General features: G+C 36.9%; 1 protein-coding gene across 2 annotated transcripts in view; it reads left to right on the forward strand.

Moving 5' to 3' along the window:
• Positions 1–2,041: 2,041 nt before the first annotated feature.
• Lim3 (Lim3 homeobox protein) overlaps positions 2,042–22,234 on the forward strand; it is a 56,612-nt gene continuing 36,419 nt past the window's right edge. The window contains exons 1-2 of one of the 2 annotated variants that reach the window (XM_071782535.1): positions 2,042–6,207; positions 18,582–18,626. In XM_071782535.1, the coding sequence (XP_071638636.1) occupies positions 5,925–6,207; positions 18,582–18,626 (328 nt within the window). In that variant the 5' untranslated portion in view covers positions 2,042–5,924. The remainder of the gene's footprint in view (positions 6,208–18,581; positions 18,627–22,234) is intronic. The other variant, XM_071782536.1, reaches the window with a different exon arrangement.

The following is a 22,234-nucleotide window of genomic DNA, read 5'->3' on the forward strand; positions in this document are numbered from 1 at the left end:
AGCATTTGCTCGGATATTCTCATTGTGTAGATTCTACACGTCGACTGTAATCTTGGAAAAGTTGAGAAAGTGAAAAGTTTTTTCTTTTGGCAAATCGTCTTGAATGCATATTTTTTTATTTAATAAAAATTTTCGTATAATACGTATATAACTTAAAACAAAAAATATACGTAACACATAATCCTTATTTTTGAAAGTATTTAAGATAAATTTAAGACTTGGAAAGATATTAATTCTCCAATTATATGTATATATTTTGAAAGATATAAAGAAATGTGAATATCATACAGATTGCAAAAGATTCTAATATTTCATTTATTTTTAAGATATAATTCTTTTGAGGTATACTGTTTATACAATAAATGAATAAAATATTGATATAAATATAGAATTTTTTTTTCAAACTTTTTATAGACGGGGCCGCCCGCGATATTTCTTATACTTTAAATTATTCCTGCGCATATTCTAGAAATATTCTAACACCCATAGTTTTAATAATGCAGATTAAATATAAGATTAATAATAATTATTGCAATTTAACTAAAAACACACACATATTATTTTGTGTGTGTGTTCGTGTGTGTGTGTCTAGGTATACACACATAGTACTCATATTGATAAATTTTCGAATTGCTGAGAAAACCACTAATTTCTTATACTCGTAAAACAAAATGTTATAACCAATGGTTATATGATCCGTTTCTCCCTCTCTTGTCATTCTTTTTTTCAACTCTATAGTAACTTTTATATAGAAAACCGGTAGAAGGTTGATATTGATAACCCCGCTATAAACGTCATGCTCGTACGTGCATCATCGATCTTCCTCCCCATCGCATCGTCTCGTTTATATCGCGAAATCCGTATACAGAAATAAAATACAGTCGCGGTAAATATAAAATTTGGAAATAGAAATCTAAAAATAACATTACAAACCTCTTCGCAGATCTCTTATAAGAGCAATTAATATTAATTATTAATTTGTTAGATATATTTGCCAAGCATATATTATGATTAAAATACAATGATACTTTATATAACATCTTGATTCGAGTTATTTCTGCAGGTCTTTCCATAAAAAGAACTACATGTAAGCGAAATATTTGCAATTAATGTCAACATTGAAATTATTTTTACAGCTGTTATATTATTAAAGTCAATAATTAAATCAAATATTCATAAATTTTATCGTTAATAATAAACTATTTTACTTTCTAATAATAAGTATTTAATTATTTTAAATATATCACACAGAGCTATTCAAAACCAGCTTAATATCCTTGAGTTTTCGTAATTAACTCCAGATATGTACTCATTTTGATATTCCATGATTATGAAGTAAAATTATTTATTCACTTGTGTAAATATATTATTAAACGATAAAAATATAAAAAATTAAACCGTATACTAATCAGAAAACCCTAATACTCGTATCTATGTCTTTATCTACCTATATACTTCATTATTTACTTACAAATTTAATTGCGCTTAAATTTGAAATTGTTATTTATACTGAACATAACTTCAAATTATTATGAATAGAATATAATTGAAAATATTAAGCAAAGAAAGTTTATTGAATTATCCAAGGCTTTTCTTCTGTACCCTTAATGAGACTCTGTACATCTCACGCACATTAACTTCCGAACATTAACATTCGCACCCGTATGTCGGTCATCTTCAATCACAGTCGGCCGTATTCTTTTTTCCTCCAAACGGGAAGCGAGGTCCATCGCGCTCGAGCAAGAGATAGCCAGCCCCGTTGGCTTTCGTATCGTAAACCATCTACGAAATCTTGCGCGAGATCGTAGCTCGGTATGCGTTCCCCACGTGTTCCGCCTCGCCGCGAGCAGGCAAGGGGGGCACAAAACGTCACGCGCGCGCGGGGCGCAGGCGTGCCGACGGCTCCCCCACCGGTGATTCCCCTCTTCGAGGTGGTGTTCGAGGTGGCGGCGGCGCGGCGGCGGTGGTCTCGGTGGTGGCCGAGTACGGTGGGTAGGGTGGCAACCTCTCCTCCGATAGCTGCGTACGCGATTTCGGGCGACGACCACCTCTCCACCTTCCGCGCGTCCTTCGTGCCCTCCGTGAGCCGGGTTCCTGCTGGCCTCCGGTGTGCGCTGAGGCTGATGCCGGCACCATAGTACCGCGGCACCTGCTAATCAAATCGCGTGCATTCCACGATTGCGTCGCACGATCCTCGTCGAGGGATCGGAAACCGAATTTGTGTCCACAGTGCCGATGAGTTTTGCTCGAAGGAAACCTCGGGATAAAGTCTCAAAATTTTCATATCGATACGGTATCGTCTCTCGCCGATTGATCGTTACCACCGCTACTCTCCTCGAGCGAGCAGTATTTACGTTGGAAATTGAAGAATCGCCGCTTGTATCGGATAATCGGATGACGACTTGTTGAAAAATCAGTAGATAAATTCAGTATCAGTGAATTTTACGGGACAACTCAAGGAGACTCTCTGGGATAACACCGTTGTGCATCAGATATCCGCTGGATGATCTTGCTGGATGATCAGCTTAATATATACTTGTTATAGTCATTTCTTGTTCAAGAATATATCAGTGAGCAATTAAGCAAGATTCAAATTAGTTCTTTATGTTACTCAAGAGCATCGGAATCTGAAGATTGTCAAAGGACAGTTATACCTGTGGGTACGAGACGTCATTAATTCGCATGACTTAAAATCTACCGCGATTATCAATATCCAAGCGTCAAACTGCTAAACGCAAGATGCGAAGATATCGAGCCGAGCGGGAACGATCAGCGACGTTCGTCGAGGAGTGTCATCGAACGCGCTCGTAGAGCCGGGCCGAGCCATCGGGACGGGTCCGCTTCACCGATGCGAAGGAAAAAACGGGCAGGACAACGTGGCAGGTCGAAGATCGCGATCAGGAGGCCGCGGAATTCGGCGTTTCTTACCGACGGCCGGCGAGGCTGACCGCATATTCGGGCCGAATCGCCGAATCAACCGGACGGGGAACGGCGGCCGGCTAGATCGGCCGCGGTCCATCGCGTTTTTCTCCGCGTCGGCCGGTCGGACGATTTACGTCGGGCACGACGCGAGATTTACATCGACACGCGCGTAAAAACCGCGCGTCTCGCTACCGATCCGCGCGGCGCGGGCAACGATACTGCGACTCGATGCGTCTCGAGGGGGATCGAGTCCCGCAGGAGAGACTTGGAGGCTTCCAGTTTTATCAACCACGATCGAGTATACTTGGCGTTGAAAGAAAATTTTAGCCGCTCCGTGGAATATTGATCGAGATATAATTGGTGTGATCGCGTAATTGCAAAAAAAGATCGAGGAAATATTTGGATAAGAGGTGAATGCAGCCGCGGGAAGCTTCGATATTAGAGAAACGAGAAATATGTGATTGTAGAATGATCAAATGTAAAGAACGTGTACAGATATAATTGTTGGCAAAGGGATAATGGGAATTAGGAAATTTTCAGAAACAAAGTTAAAAAAGAATATAGCATTGGTATTTAATACAATCTATATTCAAAAGATTATTGTCTTCTTATCACGATCAATAGAAAAATGGTGCAATGTGCAAGCATGCATTTTTATTAATTGAAGCTTCATTTGCATCCTAACTTTAAGCGAAATAACTTCAAATTCTTTTCCTTAAGATTATTTGTTTCAAATTAAAGAACATCGTTGTGGTTCTGTTGCAAAATAAAACAAACGTCTCGAGTAAATGGTTTCTCGTGTTCAATACTTCTTCAAAAACGTCAACGTCGTCGAGTAACGTGTAACTTTCGAAGCTGAAGGATAAGTAACGAAATCGCGACGCCCGGCGAGATCGGCGCGATCGGTGCTACGTATTTCAAGGTTACGAGATAAACCGGGTCTCGCGAGCGGATCCGATAAGCGGCTGGCGATCCGTCGGTTCTCGGGGGCATCGACAAGTGTGCGGTTGGCTGCAAGCCCGTACGGACCCTGCCGGAAGACGCGCGGTGCGTCGACGGCGACGGCGATTTCCGGCCCAATCGAAGACATCGGAGCGACGTTGGCCCGGCACGACGCGATCGCAAGCTAGAAAGAACTCGGAAAACACTGTACCTACCATCCGAAGCGACCTAGATTGGTCGAAGTATAAGGAAGCGGTATAAACTTCGCGATCTCTGATCGGAAACATCTTACATATCGCGAAAAGTGTTGAAGAGAAATATAGAAGGTGGTGATACAAACTTCGAATTATCGACGTGATTCACGTTCCTCAGCATTGTTCGTAATATATGACTGTCCAATTGCATTTTTTCGCCAGCAACAGCAAATGCAAGTGATTTGACATCCAAAAAGTGAAGGTTCTACTCCGAAGACGAAGATATCGTGATCACGAAGACTCGGACTCCAACTAATAGATGACGTACGCCGAATGTTTAACGTGAGACGATTTTGACAAGTGTGTCAAAGTAGAAACGTAAGACGACATAAATTCGACCTCATGTACGCCGAAAAGAAATCGTGTCTAGAAAATCGCATACACTTGTCGAAAACCGAGTGAGAACATTGACAATAACCGACTTGTAGATGGTAGTATAGGTGGAACTATTTACAAACAGCCCATTCAAGTCTCGTGCAACGAGCTCGTAAACGAGTCCCGAGCGCAAAGAGCGTAACTTTGCGCAAGAGAAGCGTTTTCGTGACTTCGTCGTTTACGAGCAATCGCACGAATTTCGCGACGAAATTGGCCGCGTTCGAGAGTCCTCTTCAAGATAAAGCGAACGACGAAGACGACAAAACGATCGTTCGTCATAGGCAGGTGAAATCGGCGTACGAATTCTTAGTTGAAGACACTACGTAATAATTATTTGTGCAGCTTCCTTCGTTCGAGCATTTTCGGAGCGCGTTTTCAGAATCGAGAAGATTTAATTTATCTAATAGAAGTAACAAAAGTAAAATTGCTTGCGAGAGTGTCACAAGAACTGTATTCTGTTTCCTCAGTGCACCGTGTTAGCGATAGCAAACGAAGTGATAAAAAAGTGGGAGTGAATCGGTGAGCTTTCGAAGCGGCGTTAATAGTCTTCTTCAGCTTCGGCAGACCTCTGAGAAATTCTCTGTCCAATTATGAACTATCGTGCTTGAATTTTCTACTAAATGGACGCTGCTTGTTTCGGGATAATCTCCTGTTGAGATATCTTGTACATCAAGTGAGCTCGATAGCTTCAAGAGACAGTTTAAAGATCAATAGCTATACATCGTGCAATGTTTAAATGACGGTGGAAGATACAAACAGCAAATCTCCTGAGAGACGCGGCTTCTCATTGCTGTTTCGCCGACTGCAACATGGCAGCTAAAACGTGCTTCCTTTGATTTGGAGATATTGTAGAAATTTAATAATTTCATCTTTAGCGAGGAAAGTGCCTTGATGCACGACTGTATACTTCTATGCGCGAGAGATTCTCACTTCAAGAAATCCCGCGGCGAACCGCTTTCGCATAATCCGTATTAAAATCTCCGTCGAGCAATAGTTCAAGAAACTATCCAGCTACTCCGTTAATTTTCTCCTAAACCGAACGCATGTATTCCGTATGAATCATCTTTCAAGTATCTCCAGGGTGCAACGATTGCAACGAATTTATCCCCGTCACCGTTCACCGCTTTGCAGTCGATCTGGAGCATCAACCTGCGTCGTAACTTGATAGAAATCGTCGACATTGTCCAGCGTCGTCGATCTCGCCGTCCACGCGAAAACAAATCATCGGTCTCAGTGAACTAATCGAGCGAAGGAGGCGACTGTCTCGCCGGAAATTGCTCCTCGACGCGGTTGCACGAGCTCGCTCTTAGACTGGAGCTGTACTTGCCGTACGCACCGCTGCCGGGGGGCGGCGGGATCCTCCCGGCGGTGAGCGGCAGCGGTGCTTCCGGTGGTTGTCGTCCGGTGCTGTTGGGTGGCGTCGACCTATCGATGTCGGCGGCGGTGCAGCCGCCGGTCGCGACGCTATCGACGAACCTGGCCAGCAGCGGCCCGATAGCGGCCCACAATTCCCTTCACCACACGTCGGGCGGCCTGGCCCTGCCGCTCGGGGCCGCCGCCGGCCCGCCGGTGATGATGCCGCGTCCGCCGCCGGGTGCGATGCCGCCGCTGGGACCGACCCTGCCGCCGACCCATCAGGACGAGGACCTGGCCGACGCGGCACCTAATCAGGACGTTCTGCTGGCGCTCCTCGCGAGAAACAAGAATCTAGAAGGTGAGTGCAAGAAAATTATATGGAAGACCTTCTGAAAGCAGCAACGATTTACGGAAGCAACATTGACTGCCTCAGAAATTGTCAAACGTATTAGAAGTCATTAATTTTCTTACTTGCTTATTGTAGGAAATTAAATTTTCGATTATGAATAATGAGTCTGAAAGATGAATGGGAAAAGGTGACATGTTTATGTGAAAGCTCTGGGACCGCGGATCTCCTTAGGGAGAAAAATGATTGACAATGTCTATTATTATCCATAAAAGAAGATATTATACATATGTCATTAAAAATAGCAGTTATTAACAATTAGCAAAAGGATTATGTTCGACCCAACTGGCAAATTTTATTGTTCACAAAACGCTACGTTTCGACTGCAGGTTTCGGTCCTTTTCAAGCGTATAGAAACTCACAAATATTATTAGTCAGACATAATGCCCAAACTACGCTGAATCTAAAAAATATTTGTGCGTTAAATTCACAGAAGTAAAATACAATTTAAACGGCATTTTCGTTATTCGTTTATGTCGAAGAACATGTCAAAGCCGTGCGGTGGTAAAATTTTAAATTTATTTTGTCCCTAAAAATATAAATTGTATTTTACTTCTGTGAAGTTCTCCGTTTTAACAGTTATTAATTTGTGAATTATTACATTATTTGAAAACTTAGAAAACATTTGTCTTATACCAGAAAATAAATTATTTGCATGAATCGATGCTTTTTTTCATATAAATAATTTTTTCTGATAATAGCGATTTTTCACGGTTTAGTCAATTTTCTATATACATTTAAAAATTAACAACTGCTATTAAAGTGCATTTATAAATATTTCCAAAAAGAGATATAAAGAAGCCAATGATAAAAAAGAGGCAAACTTTCAAAATGTAATTATTAAACACTTAGAGTTTTATATAACTCGTTAATCTTAAAATGACATATCAGCGAACCGATAGCTGCGAATATTATCAGAGATTATTTTCGGGCAGAATCAAGATTGCTAATGTAACTTATGCAATGCTCGCGTGTATAGACGACGTTAAAGAAGCTGTATTGTGGAAAGATCATTTTTATTTCCTTCAGCACGAAATTCTCGTTTTCCTTAACACAAAAGCATATCTATTCTTCAAAGCAATACATTAAAAAAGTTATTGTCCTACGGTGATGCATCGTTGCAAATGCGCGTTATATGCTGAGCACTCCTTTTCTGTTACGTCTAAGTTATCACGATGATTATTCAACATGTCGACGCTTGTGGAAAAAATAAACGTAAATTTTCACACTTATGAAGATTATCGATATTCTTTTAATTTGTGTGTACTAGTTGAAAGAAAAAATAATATTATACTATTAAAGTAAATCTTAATAATCATTTAAATTTATATCATCGCGATTTGATACTTTTATTAATGAATGTTTATCTTTGTAATACAATTAAACATATCCGAGGAGTGGTTTTGTAAAAATAAACATTCTCTTTTTACCATTTTCTGCTGAGATATGAAATGTAAATATGAAATGCATTATCAGCGTAAACATTAGACTCCATTTAATTATTATCGCTCGATTTTTCGTTACGTTCGTTGACTCGGAAACTCATCCGCGGTATTTATTTATCCGCGAGATACAACTGCCAATTGTAAAATGGAAATTAACATCGAAAACAATTTATGCGCCGAAGCGCCATGATTATAACGGCGGAAATTAGTAAACGCTTGGACAATTGCGCCGGTCATGGTAACTCCGATCGTGACTTAGCTTCTTCAATTTACGATGCGTATCGTTTGACATAATTTCTGCACTCAATGACTCCGATATCGCGCAATATCGAAACTGCCTTAAAATTCTCGCTTAGTCATTACGTGAACAGTGGCCGCTTTTTGATAATGTTTCCATCGGCGATCGATAAGATTAATAATCCCTATCTAAAAATTCGCTATCGCGTCCATGGCACCGTCTTATTGTTTCTCTTTATCGATTTTATGACGTCGTAAATAGTGAAGCCAGTACGATATTTTAACAAAATGACGTCAAATATTATTGATTACCAGCACTTAAGTCCCCAGCAACGAAATGTCTTTGACCAAAGTTGACTTTAAATACTGAAGAAGTCTTTTGCGAACAGTTTCATATTAAGTTATAGTTAAAATCAAAATTAGTTTTAATTAAATTCTTTGCAAATATAATATATTTTTCTTAATTTTAAAAACAAAAGTTCATAAATTTAACATCAGATCGGTAATATACAATTGAGTTTTTTAGATTTTGTATTATTTATTATTATAAAATTATATTAATCAATATCATAATTCACACACAGAGAGAAAAACATTTTGAGAATTTTTTATCTTAAAAATATTAAATATTTATCTTGCCGTAAATCGTCTGAATATAATTTTACTCATATGAAAATAATAATATATACAAATTATAAAAAATATTTATGATTGTACGCGCGCACAAGATTCTATTCTTTTTCTTATCAGAATATCTTGGTCTTATTAGACTTATATAATTAGATGTTACATATTTTAATTTAATCGCAAAATTGTCGTCCATATGTATATAATTTTAGAATGTAATTTATTTTAAATTTAATTAATCCTAAAAAAATTGAATATAAAAATACAAATATAAACTTAAATTACTTGGTTATAATAAACTTTAATCATATGGTATACAGTTTAAGTTGGTATAATTAGGTGCAGTGCTGTTTAATCAACTTATATTAACGTTACGATGTTATACGATAGTTCTACAAAATTACAATATTACAAACTTTTGATTGCAGAATGCAATAAGTGCCTGTGTAGTCTATAAAATTTATGAATTTTTTTTTTATTTATATATAGGAAATAATTTAACTCTCTTTCAACACATTTTTGACATATTTTTTAAAATCTAACATTTGTTTTATTACAAGATAAAAACTCGCTTTACGAGAACTAAATTAAATTTATATTATTTAACAATTGTATTATATATATTATACCTTATTTGTCTTATTCAATAACGGTCTCTCTTTATACGATCTTGAAATGACGTGGAAAATATTTCATATCTTGTTATCGTGAAATAAACTACATTTGATCGGTTGTATTCAGGGCCACGAGATATCATCTTTGTGTACAGCTAGAATAACATCCGCTATTTTTAATGTAAATTGTCAATGGCATGGCACACTTTATTTTCTGACATTGCAGATAAACGTTGCTTCTTGATGCAAAACACATTCGTATCGGAAATGTATCGAAGTAAGACTTTATTTGTTACGAATTTTAAATTTTTTATATAATAATTGAATGAAAAGTAAGATTGATTATCAGGTGCTGGGCGAGTCTTTCATTATCTTTTTCTACATTTCTGAAATTTCTCGAATTTTTTATTCTTTGTAATTCGAAAATTGTTGCTTTACTATTTCTGTTAAGCATATAATACGATTCCAAATCGATTCGAGAATCAGTGAAATGAAAGGAAATGCAATGTAAGACACTATATCATGACGTTATTTAAAAAAGACACTTTTACTTTTAGGCCTTTTAGCTCCTCATATACATATGATAGGAATTATCAAATAAATATTAATCAGCTGAGGGTGATGTTAGACTTTATAGATCTTTGCTCGGCTTTTACTCATCTCACCTTAACCACATCACTGTCCGCCATTTTCATCCTCCTTCTCCTCCTCGTCCTCCGCCACGCGCACCTCACCTTATCCTCTGAGTTATTCATCCAGTCGATCTCGGTGAGTGGAGCAAGGTCGATGGCTTCCTAAATTATGAATGTCCGCGGCTGGAAGACACGACCTCGCGGCAGCGACGTAACGCGGAGTCGACGACCGATTTTCCGTATGAATATTCACGGCGGATCGCGCGAGTTTAGCGATAATTAAGTTCGCCATCCATAAACAGAGACTCGTGACCCCGTAACCCTTTTAGGATTCGAGAGTGTGAGTTATATTTTACGCTTATTACGAATAACCGAGGAACTAGGACCCGTGGCTGTTGGGACTCTTTTGATTTATCAATTAGGGTAACGACTGACTCAGAGCTTCTCAACTTCGTTCTTCGACTATGTCGACTCAGAAATAATAATTTTTATAGATTATCTTTCCTAATTAACATTTAAATTGAAACATATTTCTAAATATAAATTTAATATATATATCTATACATATAATGTTACTAAAATTAATAAATTTCTTTTATTTCGAAAACATTTATCGTACAATTTCGATTAAACTGCAAGAATCTGTCTAAAACAGATATCCTTGCTATTTTAATCTACAATAAGATTCGAATTTTCTCCGAGATCCGTTCCGAATTCCAATCTTCGCATTTAGCGTCGAACGTGGTTCGAAATTGACTTGTTAGAAGAAAAACTGAATACATCTTCAAATCCAGTCGGACCGATTATTAGCGTCATAAGCACGATGTAAGGATTAACACCTATCGCGAAAAGGGTGGACTCCAACCGGTCGTTTCGCGACCCAGAGAAACCGATCAACCTCTGGCCGGCTAAAGCGTTTCTAGGTAATAAAGAGAGCGGCGCGGAGTAGTTCGCGGCTCCGCTTTTGTTAAAAGGGCGCGGCGAGGGTGGCGGATATTTTAATAAGGTAAGTGCTGCAAGGCCGGTTGCTATGCCATTGGGGCGGTTTAATCATGTAATGTGTTCGGAGGCTCGGCCGTCCCACAATCGATATACGGTATTGCTTCGGGCACGACGTGGCGCGTACGTACGAGGCGCTTAAATCCTACACCCGACCTAGAGCTAAACTTGCGAGCCGTGTAAATTGCGTCAGAGCCACGTCAAAGCCCGGAGAGAGAGAGAGAGAGAGAGAGAGAGAGAGAGAGAGAGTGCGCGCGCGCGTGTGTGTGTGTGTGTGTGTGTGTGTGTGTGTGTGTGTGTGTGTGTGTGTGTGTGTGTGTGTCGTTGCCAATAGGTCTATTCTATTTAGCTCCTAGAACTTCTTGCACAGTTCATCTTTTCTCTTTTTCTCTCCAACGTGAAAAGTAAAGAGGAAAAATGAACCGCGTGCAAGAAGTTCAGCTAAAAAGAACAGGCCTATAATTTTCGTGCTGTTGTGCTAATCGCAGCGAACGCTATCCGGAAAAATTTAAAACAGAACTCAACCGAGGACTTCATGTTACGTAACAATCGTCTGATCGTCTAATACGAATGTGATAGGTCGTATATTGCTGTGTAGATTTTTTTATGATATTAAAGGCTCTGCGCAAAAATGCATAATTTGTCAGATCCATAGCTAATCCTAAATGGAACTTATATCAGTTATAAAGTCATCATTATGACATAAACTATTAACTTCTCACATTGAGAAGTTAATATCTAAGCCGTTTGTATCTAAGAAGTGACTTTGTCTCGATGTAATAATTCTTTGCTTCCTTTCACTTGCGGTCCTAGAAGAATGTAAAATGAATTAAACGATGGTATAATTTAACTATAATTCTAGCGAAATACATTTTAATTCAAAAGAAGCAGAGCTGAAAAAGCAGAAAGGGGTAGGATAAAATCATGATAGGGATAAGACCATTATAGATTCCATATTTTAAATAAAATTGATCACTATTTGCTATAATTTCTCTTTGAAATATTTAACGGATAATTTCATTGCTTTGGATATTATCTCGTACACAAGGGATAAACCAGAGAAAATCGCAAAATAAAATTGTCTCTTTTTTTTTTATGAAAATATTGTCAGAAACGTACGTTGACAAGTGGGCGAAAAGCTCCAATGACGATGTCAACCAACCCCCGAGCGAAATGGTAACCATAGGAAACGACGGCTCATAGCGAATGAGGGCTGGTCGGCACGGGGATGAAAAGAAAATGGCGGACCGGTTACGGGGTAGCCCGTGATATTCACGTGTATAGGGGTGGAGAGAAGTCGGTGGGAAAATGAGGATGAAGGTCGGTACCTTTGTTGCCGACGACGGATCGGCTTTGCCGCTCTAAAAGGGCTGAACCTTAAGGTTCCTACTCCGTATAATCGCGCGCACTAACACGCGCGCGCGCGCGCGCGTGCAATACACGTTTACTTGTATACATATACGAGCGTGCGTTCTCTTTGTATATGCGCGTGGTTGTGCACGAGGAGAACGTCTCCGAGCGCTTCGCGGTAGCCAAAGCCGATGATTGGACGAGTTGATCGTATTACGCGGCTGGGAGAGAAGCTCTTCCCTCTGGGGCTTAAATTCCTCGCGTCACTTTACGATGCCTGCGAAGTATAGTTCCTGTAGTTTTTTTTGTCTTCCTCAGCGAGATGACGTCGCTTATTCAAATTTTGCATTTCGAATAATGTTCGCAAATGCCTCTTCTCGCCAGATGGACTGAATCGCAATCGGAATCGGAAAAATAAAATATCTTGCGCGTAACAATTTGTTTAATAAGCCTTGCATTAGCGTTGAAAATTTTCTTTTAATTTATTCGAACAGTGTTTGATTGTAAAAATTTTTTAATACCTTATTTAGCAAAGTACAAAGTACAATAAAATAGGGGACGCGATATTAATTGATCATATTTCGCGATGTCAAAATACGTATGTATGGAATAAAAATACTGGCAATTTTTCTCACATGTTTTATAATCGCGGCAATACCTTCTGCCTGCCTCCATTTTTCCTGAAAAAAGTTGCCTAAGTGGGAGAGGGAAATTGCTTTCCAAGTTCGAAAGTTCCTGCGGTAACGGCGGTTTTGCTACCTTTTTTTTTATGGTTCGGGCACGGTTCGGGAGAACCGCCGAATTGGGAAGGCATCGACCGGGGCTTTTCCTATATATTTTCTTTCGTTTCCTTCGCTTTTCGTAACACGACTTCGCCCCGAGTGACCACGCGTTGTGATAGATCGATCTGGTAACGTCGTTAAATACCGGTTATCGTCCCTTTATTGCCAATCCGCGTCACTATAAGTCATAATTTGATCGTACCCGCAGAATAAGAGTATAAGGATCTAAGAGACACTATATTCCTCCGCGTTTATATAAAGAAAAATTTAATTTAATTTAATCATCTCTTTATCTCTATTTAAAGAAACGATTATAACGTTTTCAGTAATTCTTATGCCTACACGCTAAAATGTCTCGTCAAATCGATGAACAAACGACGCAAAAACCTTTAGCGACGAAGAAAGGTCGACGGCATATAATATTTCCCGGCTGAAAAACAATTCCCGCGTACACGCGCGCTCGTGTTCCGCCACCCGCATCGGGTTACATCTCACCCCGGGGGTATTACGGCATTACGATTTTTTTTTCTCGCGCGTGGCTAACCCGAGGTCAACTCATTTCCGGCTTGGAGGATCGGCGACTAATCGAGGTTTGATCGATAGCTGTCTTTTTTCGAACGGTAAGAGAAAACGTCTAAAGATAGTCGTGGGATCATTGGGCCGTGTCATAATACAACGTCATCTTTTTTACGCACTTAAACGCACTTAAAAGTAATCTCTATCCCTTTTAGAAAAGATATGGAGAAATTATGATCCTTAATAACGAAGAATTTCAAATATATACATATATCTCTACTTTTAATTCTTTACTTTGTAATTAATAGTATTAGTATCGTATTTAAATTAATTATATTTAATTACTGTTTTTAAAAAGTCTTAAAAATGTCGTTGCACTTCGATTGTTTGAACACATTATTTTCACACAGAAAGAACGCCTATGTTTTGCTGACGTATCTAAAAATTTAACTAGATACAGTTTAAATACAGTTTAGATACAGTTCTAAAAATAATTTTGTTGCACCATCAAAATAATTATGTAGAACATTCAAACTGATTGCTAAAATTTTAAAATTTTTTACAGCGCAGTATTATTATCATACTTCAGCGACCTATTATAATTATTTTGATGGTGCAACAAAATTATTTTCAGATTTGTATCTAGCTAAATTTTTAAATACTTCAGCAAAACCGTTTTTTCTGTGTACAAATATTTTTATAAATATTGTACCGCACAATTGATGTCTATTAAAAAACGCAGTGCGAATTAGAACATCTTAATGTTAGTTTCAATGAACGAATTACGTCAAAAGATAAGAACTATTAGTATGTCATTCTGATTGTAAACAGGCAGAAGCAAGCGATTCTTGATAAGATTAAGAACTGTATACTTCAACTAAAGCAACAAGAGTTATTTCAAACTAGAGCAACAAAGCGTAAGTCTGCTTATAAACGTTCTATCGAAAGGAACAGCCGATTAAGCTATTAAATTGTTATCAACAATTGTTATGGGATTTATTTCTTGGCTTCACTTTCCTGATAATTATGTATAATCCAAGGTATAATCTTTATATTTAAATTTAATTTATCTAAACAGCACACCGCAAAATTTATTTGAAAGTTACTTTGATATCTCTCAATTTTTTTTAACAATTCTATAAAAAAAAATTTATTAAAGTAAATAGATACTAAGGATTTAAATTTTATTAATAAAATTAAACAAATAATAAATAAAAAAAGGCATTGAGAGTGCAACGGTCGATGCGTAAGTTATCGTGTCACATTCTTTAATTAGTAATAAAATGCATAATTATACATCGATTTTAACTCTATTTTAAGCCATTTTCAACGATCCGATAACAAGTAAAATAAAGCAATCTCACGTTCTTCGTCGAGCCACAAATACTTTCACATTGAATGGCCTAAAAAGTGTATTTCGAATGAGATTCGAGTGAAATTTTGACTAATGATTACAGCCCAAAGAATCCAAGAAACGTGAGAAGAAAACTGTAAAATATCGAATGGTAAGTCTTAAGAGAAGGTAGTCGATAGAATTGCGAGTTAATAGTAAATTCAAAAGACAGTCGTGATATAAAAAATTTAAACATGGCTCAAGTAGAACCGAAACGTTCGATGTACAATTATATATAATTATCGATGTATAAATTATCTTATCACTAATTAAAGAATGTTACACAGATAAATTTTATTAAGTTTGTTAATATACTGCATAATCCACTGTGTAACTTCATTGAATTAAAAAAGAATATTTTAACATTATATGCATACTGTAGTTTTCAATCAAGCTATGAACTAAAATTCTGCCAAAGTAAACTTCATTTAAAATTAAATAGAATATAAAGGTTCATGACCTGAATATATGAAAAATGCCTCGTATATCCAGAAAAAATTTAATCTTTTTCAGTTCTTTGTTTATTGTGGACATTTGTAATTTTTATTTTATCCCATGGCAGAATGCTTTGAGTTAATTACAGCTTCATTCACCTCGTTGTAACATAAAATAGAAACTTTAAGATAATTTTCTCAATGAAAAGTACTGCGTCTTTATCTAGCAGTGTACTAATTGTTAAAATGTCACTATTATTGATCATTAAAAATTAATAAACTATCATTAAGTATTAATTATTTAAGAAATTGAATTTTTGGATGTGTATCGATTCGGCGATGTACTCCGAATATAAGCGGTGTGTAATCCGAACCGTTACTGGGATTGAGTTAGCGTATATACGTGGGAACGCAGGCCCGAGGCCTCGGGGTTGTTTTTCTTGGAGGCGTGCTCGCCGATCGCCTATCGCGGGTAGGGTAAGTTTTTCCGTGAAGCGCTACACCGAAAGAGGAGAGAAATGGTGTTCACTTCTACGGCGCCACGTGACTCTTGCGGGACCAGAGAGTTCTCCTGTTTGTCGAGAACATAATCACATGCGTCTCTCTCTTTCTTTTCACAATGCATTGTTGGTTCCCTTCCCTGGTTGTTGCCACTGGGAGTTTACGCGATCGGAGATTAAGTGGCTCATGATGGGAACTAAATGGTGTTTAGGCCGCGTTTATGTAACCTTACGATTATGTCGTCGGCACACGGCGGGATTGCGTGGACTCGAAAGGACACGAGTCTAAATGTTACACGTTTTCCGCCACGCATTTAATCCAGAAACATATTTAGATATAAGTCACATGGGTTTTTATTTGATTTAAATTATAGATACGTATATATTTTGAGGGAGGAAACAAGATTTTGAAACCATGAAGAAAAATATCTTGAATAGAAAAATAATAATTTTCAGTGAATACAGTAAAAAAATTAAGATATCGCGATTATCTCAATACTAATATTACAGATCCAGATGTGTAAAAATATATAACTACTAGAAAATTATATAATTTTATTGGTTCTGTTCCAATTTTATTATACATTTTATCAAATATCGTTTATTGTTTATCATTTAATCGCAAATTTTTCAACAATAGCGAAATTATACGTATAACTCGGAATTAACTTTGATTAATTTATAATGCATGAATAAATCTTGATCGGTTGATATATAGAATGATTTGAAAGTATTATAATAGATTTTGATAGATAATACATTATACATTATGTTTAAAAAAAATTCTAGATTAATTTAGATATCTTTGCTACAAAAGTGTGAAAGTTAAAACTTCTATTTTTCCAATGTTTTCCTGTATATATACCCGCAAGAAACAAAAACTTTCTAAAAAGAAACTATAGCTTTGTGCTTAACTCTTAAATTATCTCTCCGAGAGAAAACTCTTCTACGCAGAGAACTCTCATTAATTTCATCTTAGGTATATTTTCTTTATTTTTTACAATTTGATGTCGAGTGTGCTTACACGAAATTTGCGGAAAAGAAAGAAAATGTGACGTTACGGATTTACAAAGAATCAACGAATTACTTTTACATTTTTTTTTAATTCGATGGCAATCTGACATCAAAATATTAATTATTATTAATAATAAGTGAAACTTCAAGTGGTAAGTGATTTTCAACAATAAGTAACTAGAGATGTCATCTTCGATTCAATTGGTTCATTATAGCCTAATAAAATTTGTGTGTGTGTGTTTTTATACTTTTTTTCCACTCAAATTGCGCGCAGATTATAATTATTTGTCGGCCTTAAAACACAGTTATTTATTGGAACAATAAGTTTTACATACTTACATCAATAATCCAATTAATTGTTCTTGTTAATCGCTCGTTTTGAAGTTTGATCGAAGCGGCGAACACACTTGAAATCTGCAGAAACTATGTTTTTAATGGTCAATAAACGTGATCTTACAATATGCACAGACAACAAAGAAACTGAAAAAGAGAACTGAGGAAGTAGAGCTTAAATGCATGAATACTTTTATACGGATCTTTCCATCTATGACATATTGCGAGCCTGATTAACAAGAATGTGATTATCGGCGGTACTTTTTGAGAATTGATATCAGACGACTTTAAACTCGCGCGTGAAGTTTTAGATTTATAAATTGATAATAGATCAGATAACAGAATATATTATTGATATACATAAAAATCATAAATAAAACAGGATACTATAGAAGGTATATAAAGGTCATTAAAAATCATTATATAATTAAACCGATATAAATTTTTAATATAAAATAGAAATTATTTGTAATATGGAAAATCCATTTTAAAATATTATTTTTACTGCAATTTATATGCAAATTACTGTTCTCTTGTTTCATTGAAAAATCCAAATTAATGTATTTGTCAGAATTTGTTACAATAATGTTATAATAATTATTAGCAAAGAAAAATCTTGTGTAATTTTTCAGCGGAATATTTTATTTCGCAATATCGTTATTTTGTCCGATTTCTCAAATATTTTTTTAACGATCAAATATTTATTCGCTATTTGCAATTAATCAGAATCGATCCGTAAATTACACAATATACATACGAAAAAATATAATTATCGTATAAAGCACAATATGATTAATTCGCATGCGTGAAAATCACTTGGCAAAATATTTTTATACGCATGATACGAACCATGATATGATAAGGATTATCATGCGTATATAAGTAATCTAATAATTCGCGTTTAAAAGAGTGGTGAATCGCAATATCACGTCGCACGAAATATGTTAGAACTCGCTCGTAATAGCGGCGAGTAAATTATGTATTGCCCTGCCATGAGAAAAGTGCAGGCAAGTTAAAATGTTAGTGACGCACACAATGTTCTATAAAAAAAGTTATGGCGCCTACAACCCCGAGATACGCAAACTGTGTTCGCATTCAGTGTCGACGCGCACTCAGATCTCTGGCAATCCCAGAATAGTAACGGTAAACTGATTTTTTTGAGGATTTTATAGAGTATTTTTTTATGTAATCCGTGCGACAAGAAGCAAAGAGATACTTCAATTAACAAGCATAAAATAATTTTAACTTAAATTGATCTGCAAGAGCTTGTTAGCAAATTTAATTAAATCCAAAATTTTGTTATTGCTATTATTTTATTGTTAAAGTAACAACTACATTGTGGCACCGTCCGTTTTTCTTTTTTTTTTTAAACTTGGTTGCATATTGATAGGGGAAACTATTTTTAATTTAGCCCTTCAATTTGTTTACATTTTCTTTTCTTTTGTTTTAGAACGGAGGGTCAAAACGCCAAGCCGTTTTACTATCAAGGAAGAATGTGAGTGCTTTTTTTTTATTTGACACTTTTATGTTATTTTCTACGATAAGTATTTCTTAGGAGCATCTTTAAAAAATTTAAACTAGGTATTGAACTGTTATTTTAATTTATTGTTAAACCTTAACGCTATAAATGCTAAAAGATTGAGCTGGCGCCAAGTGTCTTACGCTTTTGTCTCGTTAGAAATAAATACAAGTATCTATCTTGCGTCAAAATTTGAATCTAACTAAAATTATATCGCTTCCACTTAAATACCGAAGACAGTTCTTTACTGGGAAAAAAAATAAAATTGGACGTTGAAAATTGGGTGGAAGATAAACTATGTAGGGGAAAGCTAAAAGTGTGTCAATTTGCAAACGAGAAAGCCCGAAATGATGGTATCAATCCTTGAAGTAGTCTGTCGCGAAAAGGGTCACGAAATACACAGTGCGAGACACATTCGACTCTGTCCCATATGTTATCCAGAACACGTTCAACTTCGATCTATATAAGTGTCGACAGTTGGTCACGGGATAGTATTGTCGATTAGAAGTTACATCTCGAGAGCTTTATTGTCGATAAAGCCGTCGTCCACTTGAAAACATAATACTCGCTCGGAATGCGGGCGATCGTAACGCGTTTTTACTTGAGACATACCCATAAAAATACAAATGCATTGCAGAAAGGACGCTTTATTTCCGATGGTTTGTAATTTGAGGAGCATCGCTGCCCGGTCATTTTTGTTAAGAGGAGGAATCGTCGCGAGATTGAAGAGAGGCGAACTCCGTTCTTTGTATGAAGATAGAGAAAAAGTAACACAACACAGTCACCGCTCACGGTGTAATCCTTCATCCTGCGAAGCAACACGCGCGTGTCACCCCCTCCGGCGTACAGGGTGGTACATATTCATCGGAGGCACATGGCGCGACGCGCGAGCGGGGCACCAGTTGTCGCGGCACGTTCCTGGCACGTGCGAGCACGTGGCACGTACTGACGAGTGGATTGTTCATTCCGACGTCTCTCGTGTGCGCCGATGTACGAGGATCGCCTTCCCGCTGGGTTTGTTGCCGATTTTCGTGGGCCGCCCGTTAATTGGGAATAATCGTTTAGATGGCTTCGCGGCAGACTTTATAGTTTGCTCGAACGAGGGACCTTCTCTGTGGGAGGGGAGGAAAAGAAAAGAACTTTCTGATTAAAAACGTATGATTTGTATCATTTCGTTTCGAATATGTCTGTTGTCTCGAATATGTCTCTTTTCTATCATAAAATTTGTCCCTGCGTTTGAGGAATAACAAAAAAAAACGAAGAAAGACTTCTTTGGGCAGAAACAAATAAAAAATAGATCAAGAATATAAATAAATATAATTTGAAAATTAAAGTAACGAAAGTTAAAATTAAAGAGGCCGTTGAAAAATAACGTATTTGAAGTGGTCGCAACAAAAAAGCTCATTGAAACGCGTGAATTACGAATTCACGTATACAACGAAAAAAAGTCGCTTCGTGTCGCGCCAAGTTATATACTGTAGCTTGAGTTACGTAGAGAGTCAGTATAAAAGTGCTTACGTCGAATCGATAATGCGTGCTGGTGTTCACGGCTCCATTAGGATAATTGTACGCTCGCACCGTTTCTCTTCTCGATCTATAGCTATCTGTCTATCTGTCTATCTATCTATCTATCTATCTATCTCTGCGTCTCTAGTCCCCCATAGTCGACTTTCTTCGGCAACCCCATTGCCCCCTCCCTTCCCGGCGATGCGTAAGTGGATGATGTCCACGATAACATTGTGGAAGATCAGAAAATCATTAGGGAACGATATATCATTAAAACGTGAAACGGTAACTTGTCGAACGCATTAATGAGAGTCACGAACGCAGAAAAAAAGTAGACCATAGCAGAATCTATATTGTTAAAAATAATTACATAATTACACTAGAATCTGGCGTTATAGAAAAATCAAATCTTTTTAAAATCAACTTTTAGCAAAAAAATCCAAAAATTTGTAAACTCATCGTGGCTTCTCCTGACTTAATGCATTTTCTTTTTTCTCATTTATCGGAAAATATATATTTTTTTGAAATGTAGATTACACTTAAAAAAGCATCGAGCATAACAATTCCTGACGGTTTATCTCGCGCGTAATCGACAGTGATCATTCGTAAACGATGCCGTATCAAAACCGTGATCAATCACGGTCATTGCTTCGCGGTTTTGTCAAACGGGCTATTGTAGACGAAATAGTTGCGCCCGGAACAATACTTGACGCGGCACTCCTACGCTCACCCAGAGAGAGAGAGAGAAAGAGAGAGATCCCACACGATCGTCCGTGGCACGCATTGCAAATCACGCGTAGATTTATGGCGGCACTAAATCGAAGCATTCCGTAGCCCAGTTCCCATGCTCTCGTCACGTAATCGTCCGTGAAAATGTCCGCTTATCCGCGTAAGTGAAATAAGCCGGTAACGGCGAGTGTGTCAACGTGAAGGAGTGCCGGCTATCGCACGGCCACATCGTAACATATTTCTCCTATTAAAAAATTATCGTTTAAAAATGAAGAGACATCGATTTTTAACACGCCATTTATAAGGATATGTGTATGTACAAAAAATTACAATTAATTAAAATAAATGCAAGAACTGTAAAATTTAGTTAATTTTTAGTTAAATTTTTCTGAGATTGAGCATATCTATTAACACATAGAACTACCAAGAGGATGACCTGTTTAACATTTTTAAATAATTTATTACTTATATTTTTTATAAACATCTTAATTTCTGAAAATTTTCCTGACTTTTATTAAAATTACACAGATAATTAGTTTTATTAATTTGTTTTCTCTTTTTCTCTTTTCTTTTCTCAGATTTCTTCTTAAGGGGGGTATGTATAATAATTTTTTTATATCAAAACGAACATTGTTTCAATTGTTGTCCGGCGTCAATTATTCACCAGCGTTATCGCATACGTTCGTTTCTCATGGCATGGGCCTCTGCACTTTGAAAACGTTGTTGATTATTATTTAGGCGGAAAAGGAACCGCCCATGCTTTTACCGCGAAGTGAATAGACCATAGAGGAGGCGTTAAATACGACAAAACCATGACATCCGGTATATGCACGAGTCGACACGTGACCTTCTCAATACTCTTACGCCAAGTGCTCGTCGAGGCAGCTCGAGCACTATTCAGAACATCGTTACCACGTGTAACGTGTATTATTCGCACTTTTTTCGCCTTGATCGAAAATGCATAAACGCAGCTCCTCGATTTACGATATTCCCAGGGTGTTCGAACATAATGTATAAATATGATATATATGAAGCCAAATATATATATAATGAATGTACAGTTTCAGTATATTGTAATAAAATACGAAATATAAATACTACAATTATGATAATGAATGTCGATAATGGGTAAAACTTTAGATTTATTAAATCTCAGATTTTGTAACTAAATGTTCCAACTGAAATATCACAAATAAAATTTTTAAAAATTTTTGCATTTTTATAACATTACAATGATATGTACAAATGTTATATGATTACATTAAATATACGAAATTTATATTTTTTCGACATTAATACATAATGACATTTAATATTCTGGCCAATTTACATGCATACACAATGAACAT

This window comes from Temnothorax longispinosus, chromosome 7 (genome assembly GCF_030848805.1).
Source record: "Temnothorax longispinosus isolate EJ_2023e chromosome 7, Tlon_JGU_v1, whole genome shotgun sequence".
In the NCBI taxonomy this organism is placed as follows: Eukaryota; Metazoa; Arthropoda; class Insecta; order Hymenoptera; family Formicidae; genus Temnothorax; species Temnothorax longispinosus.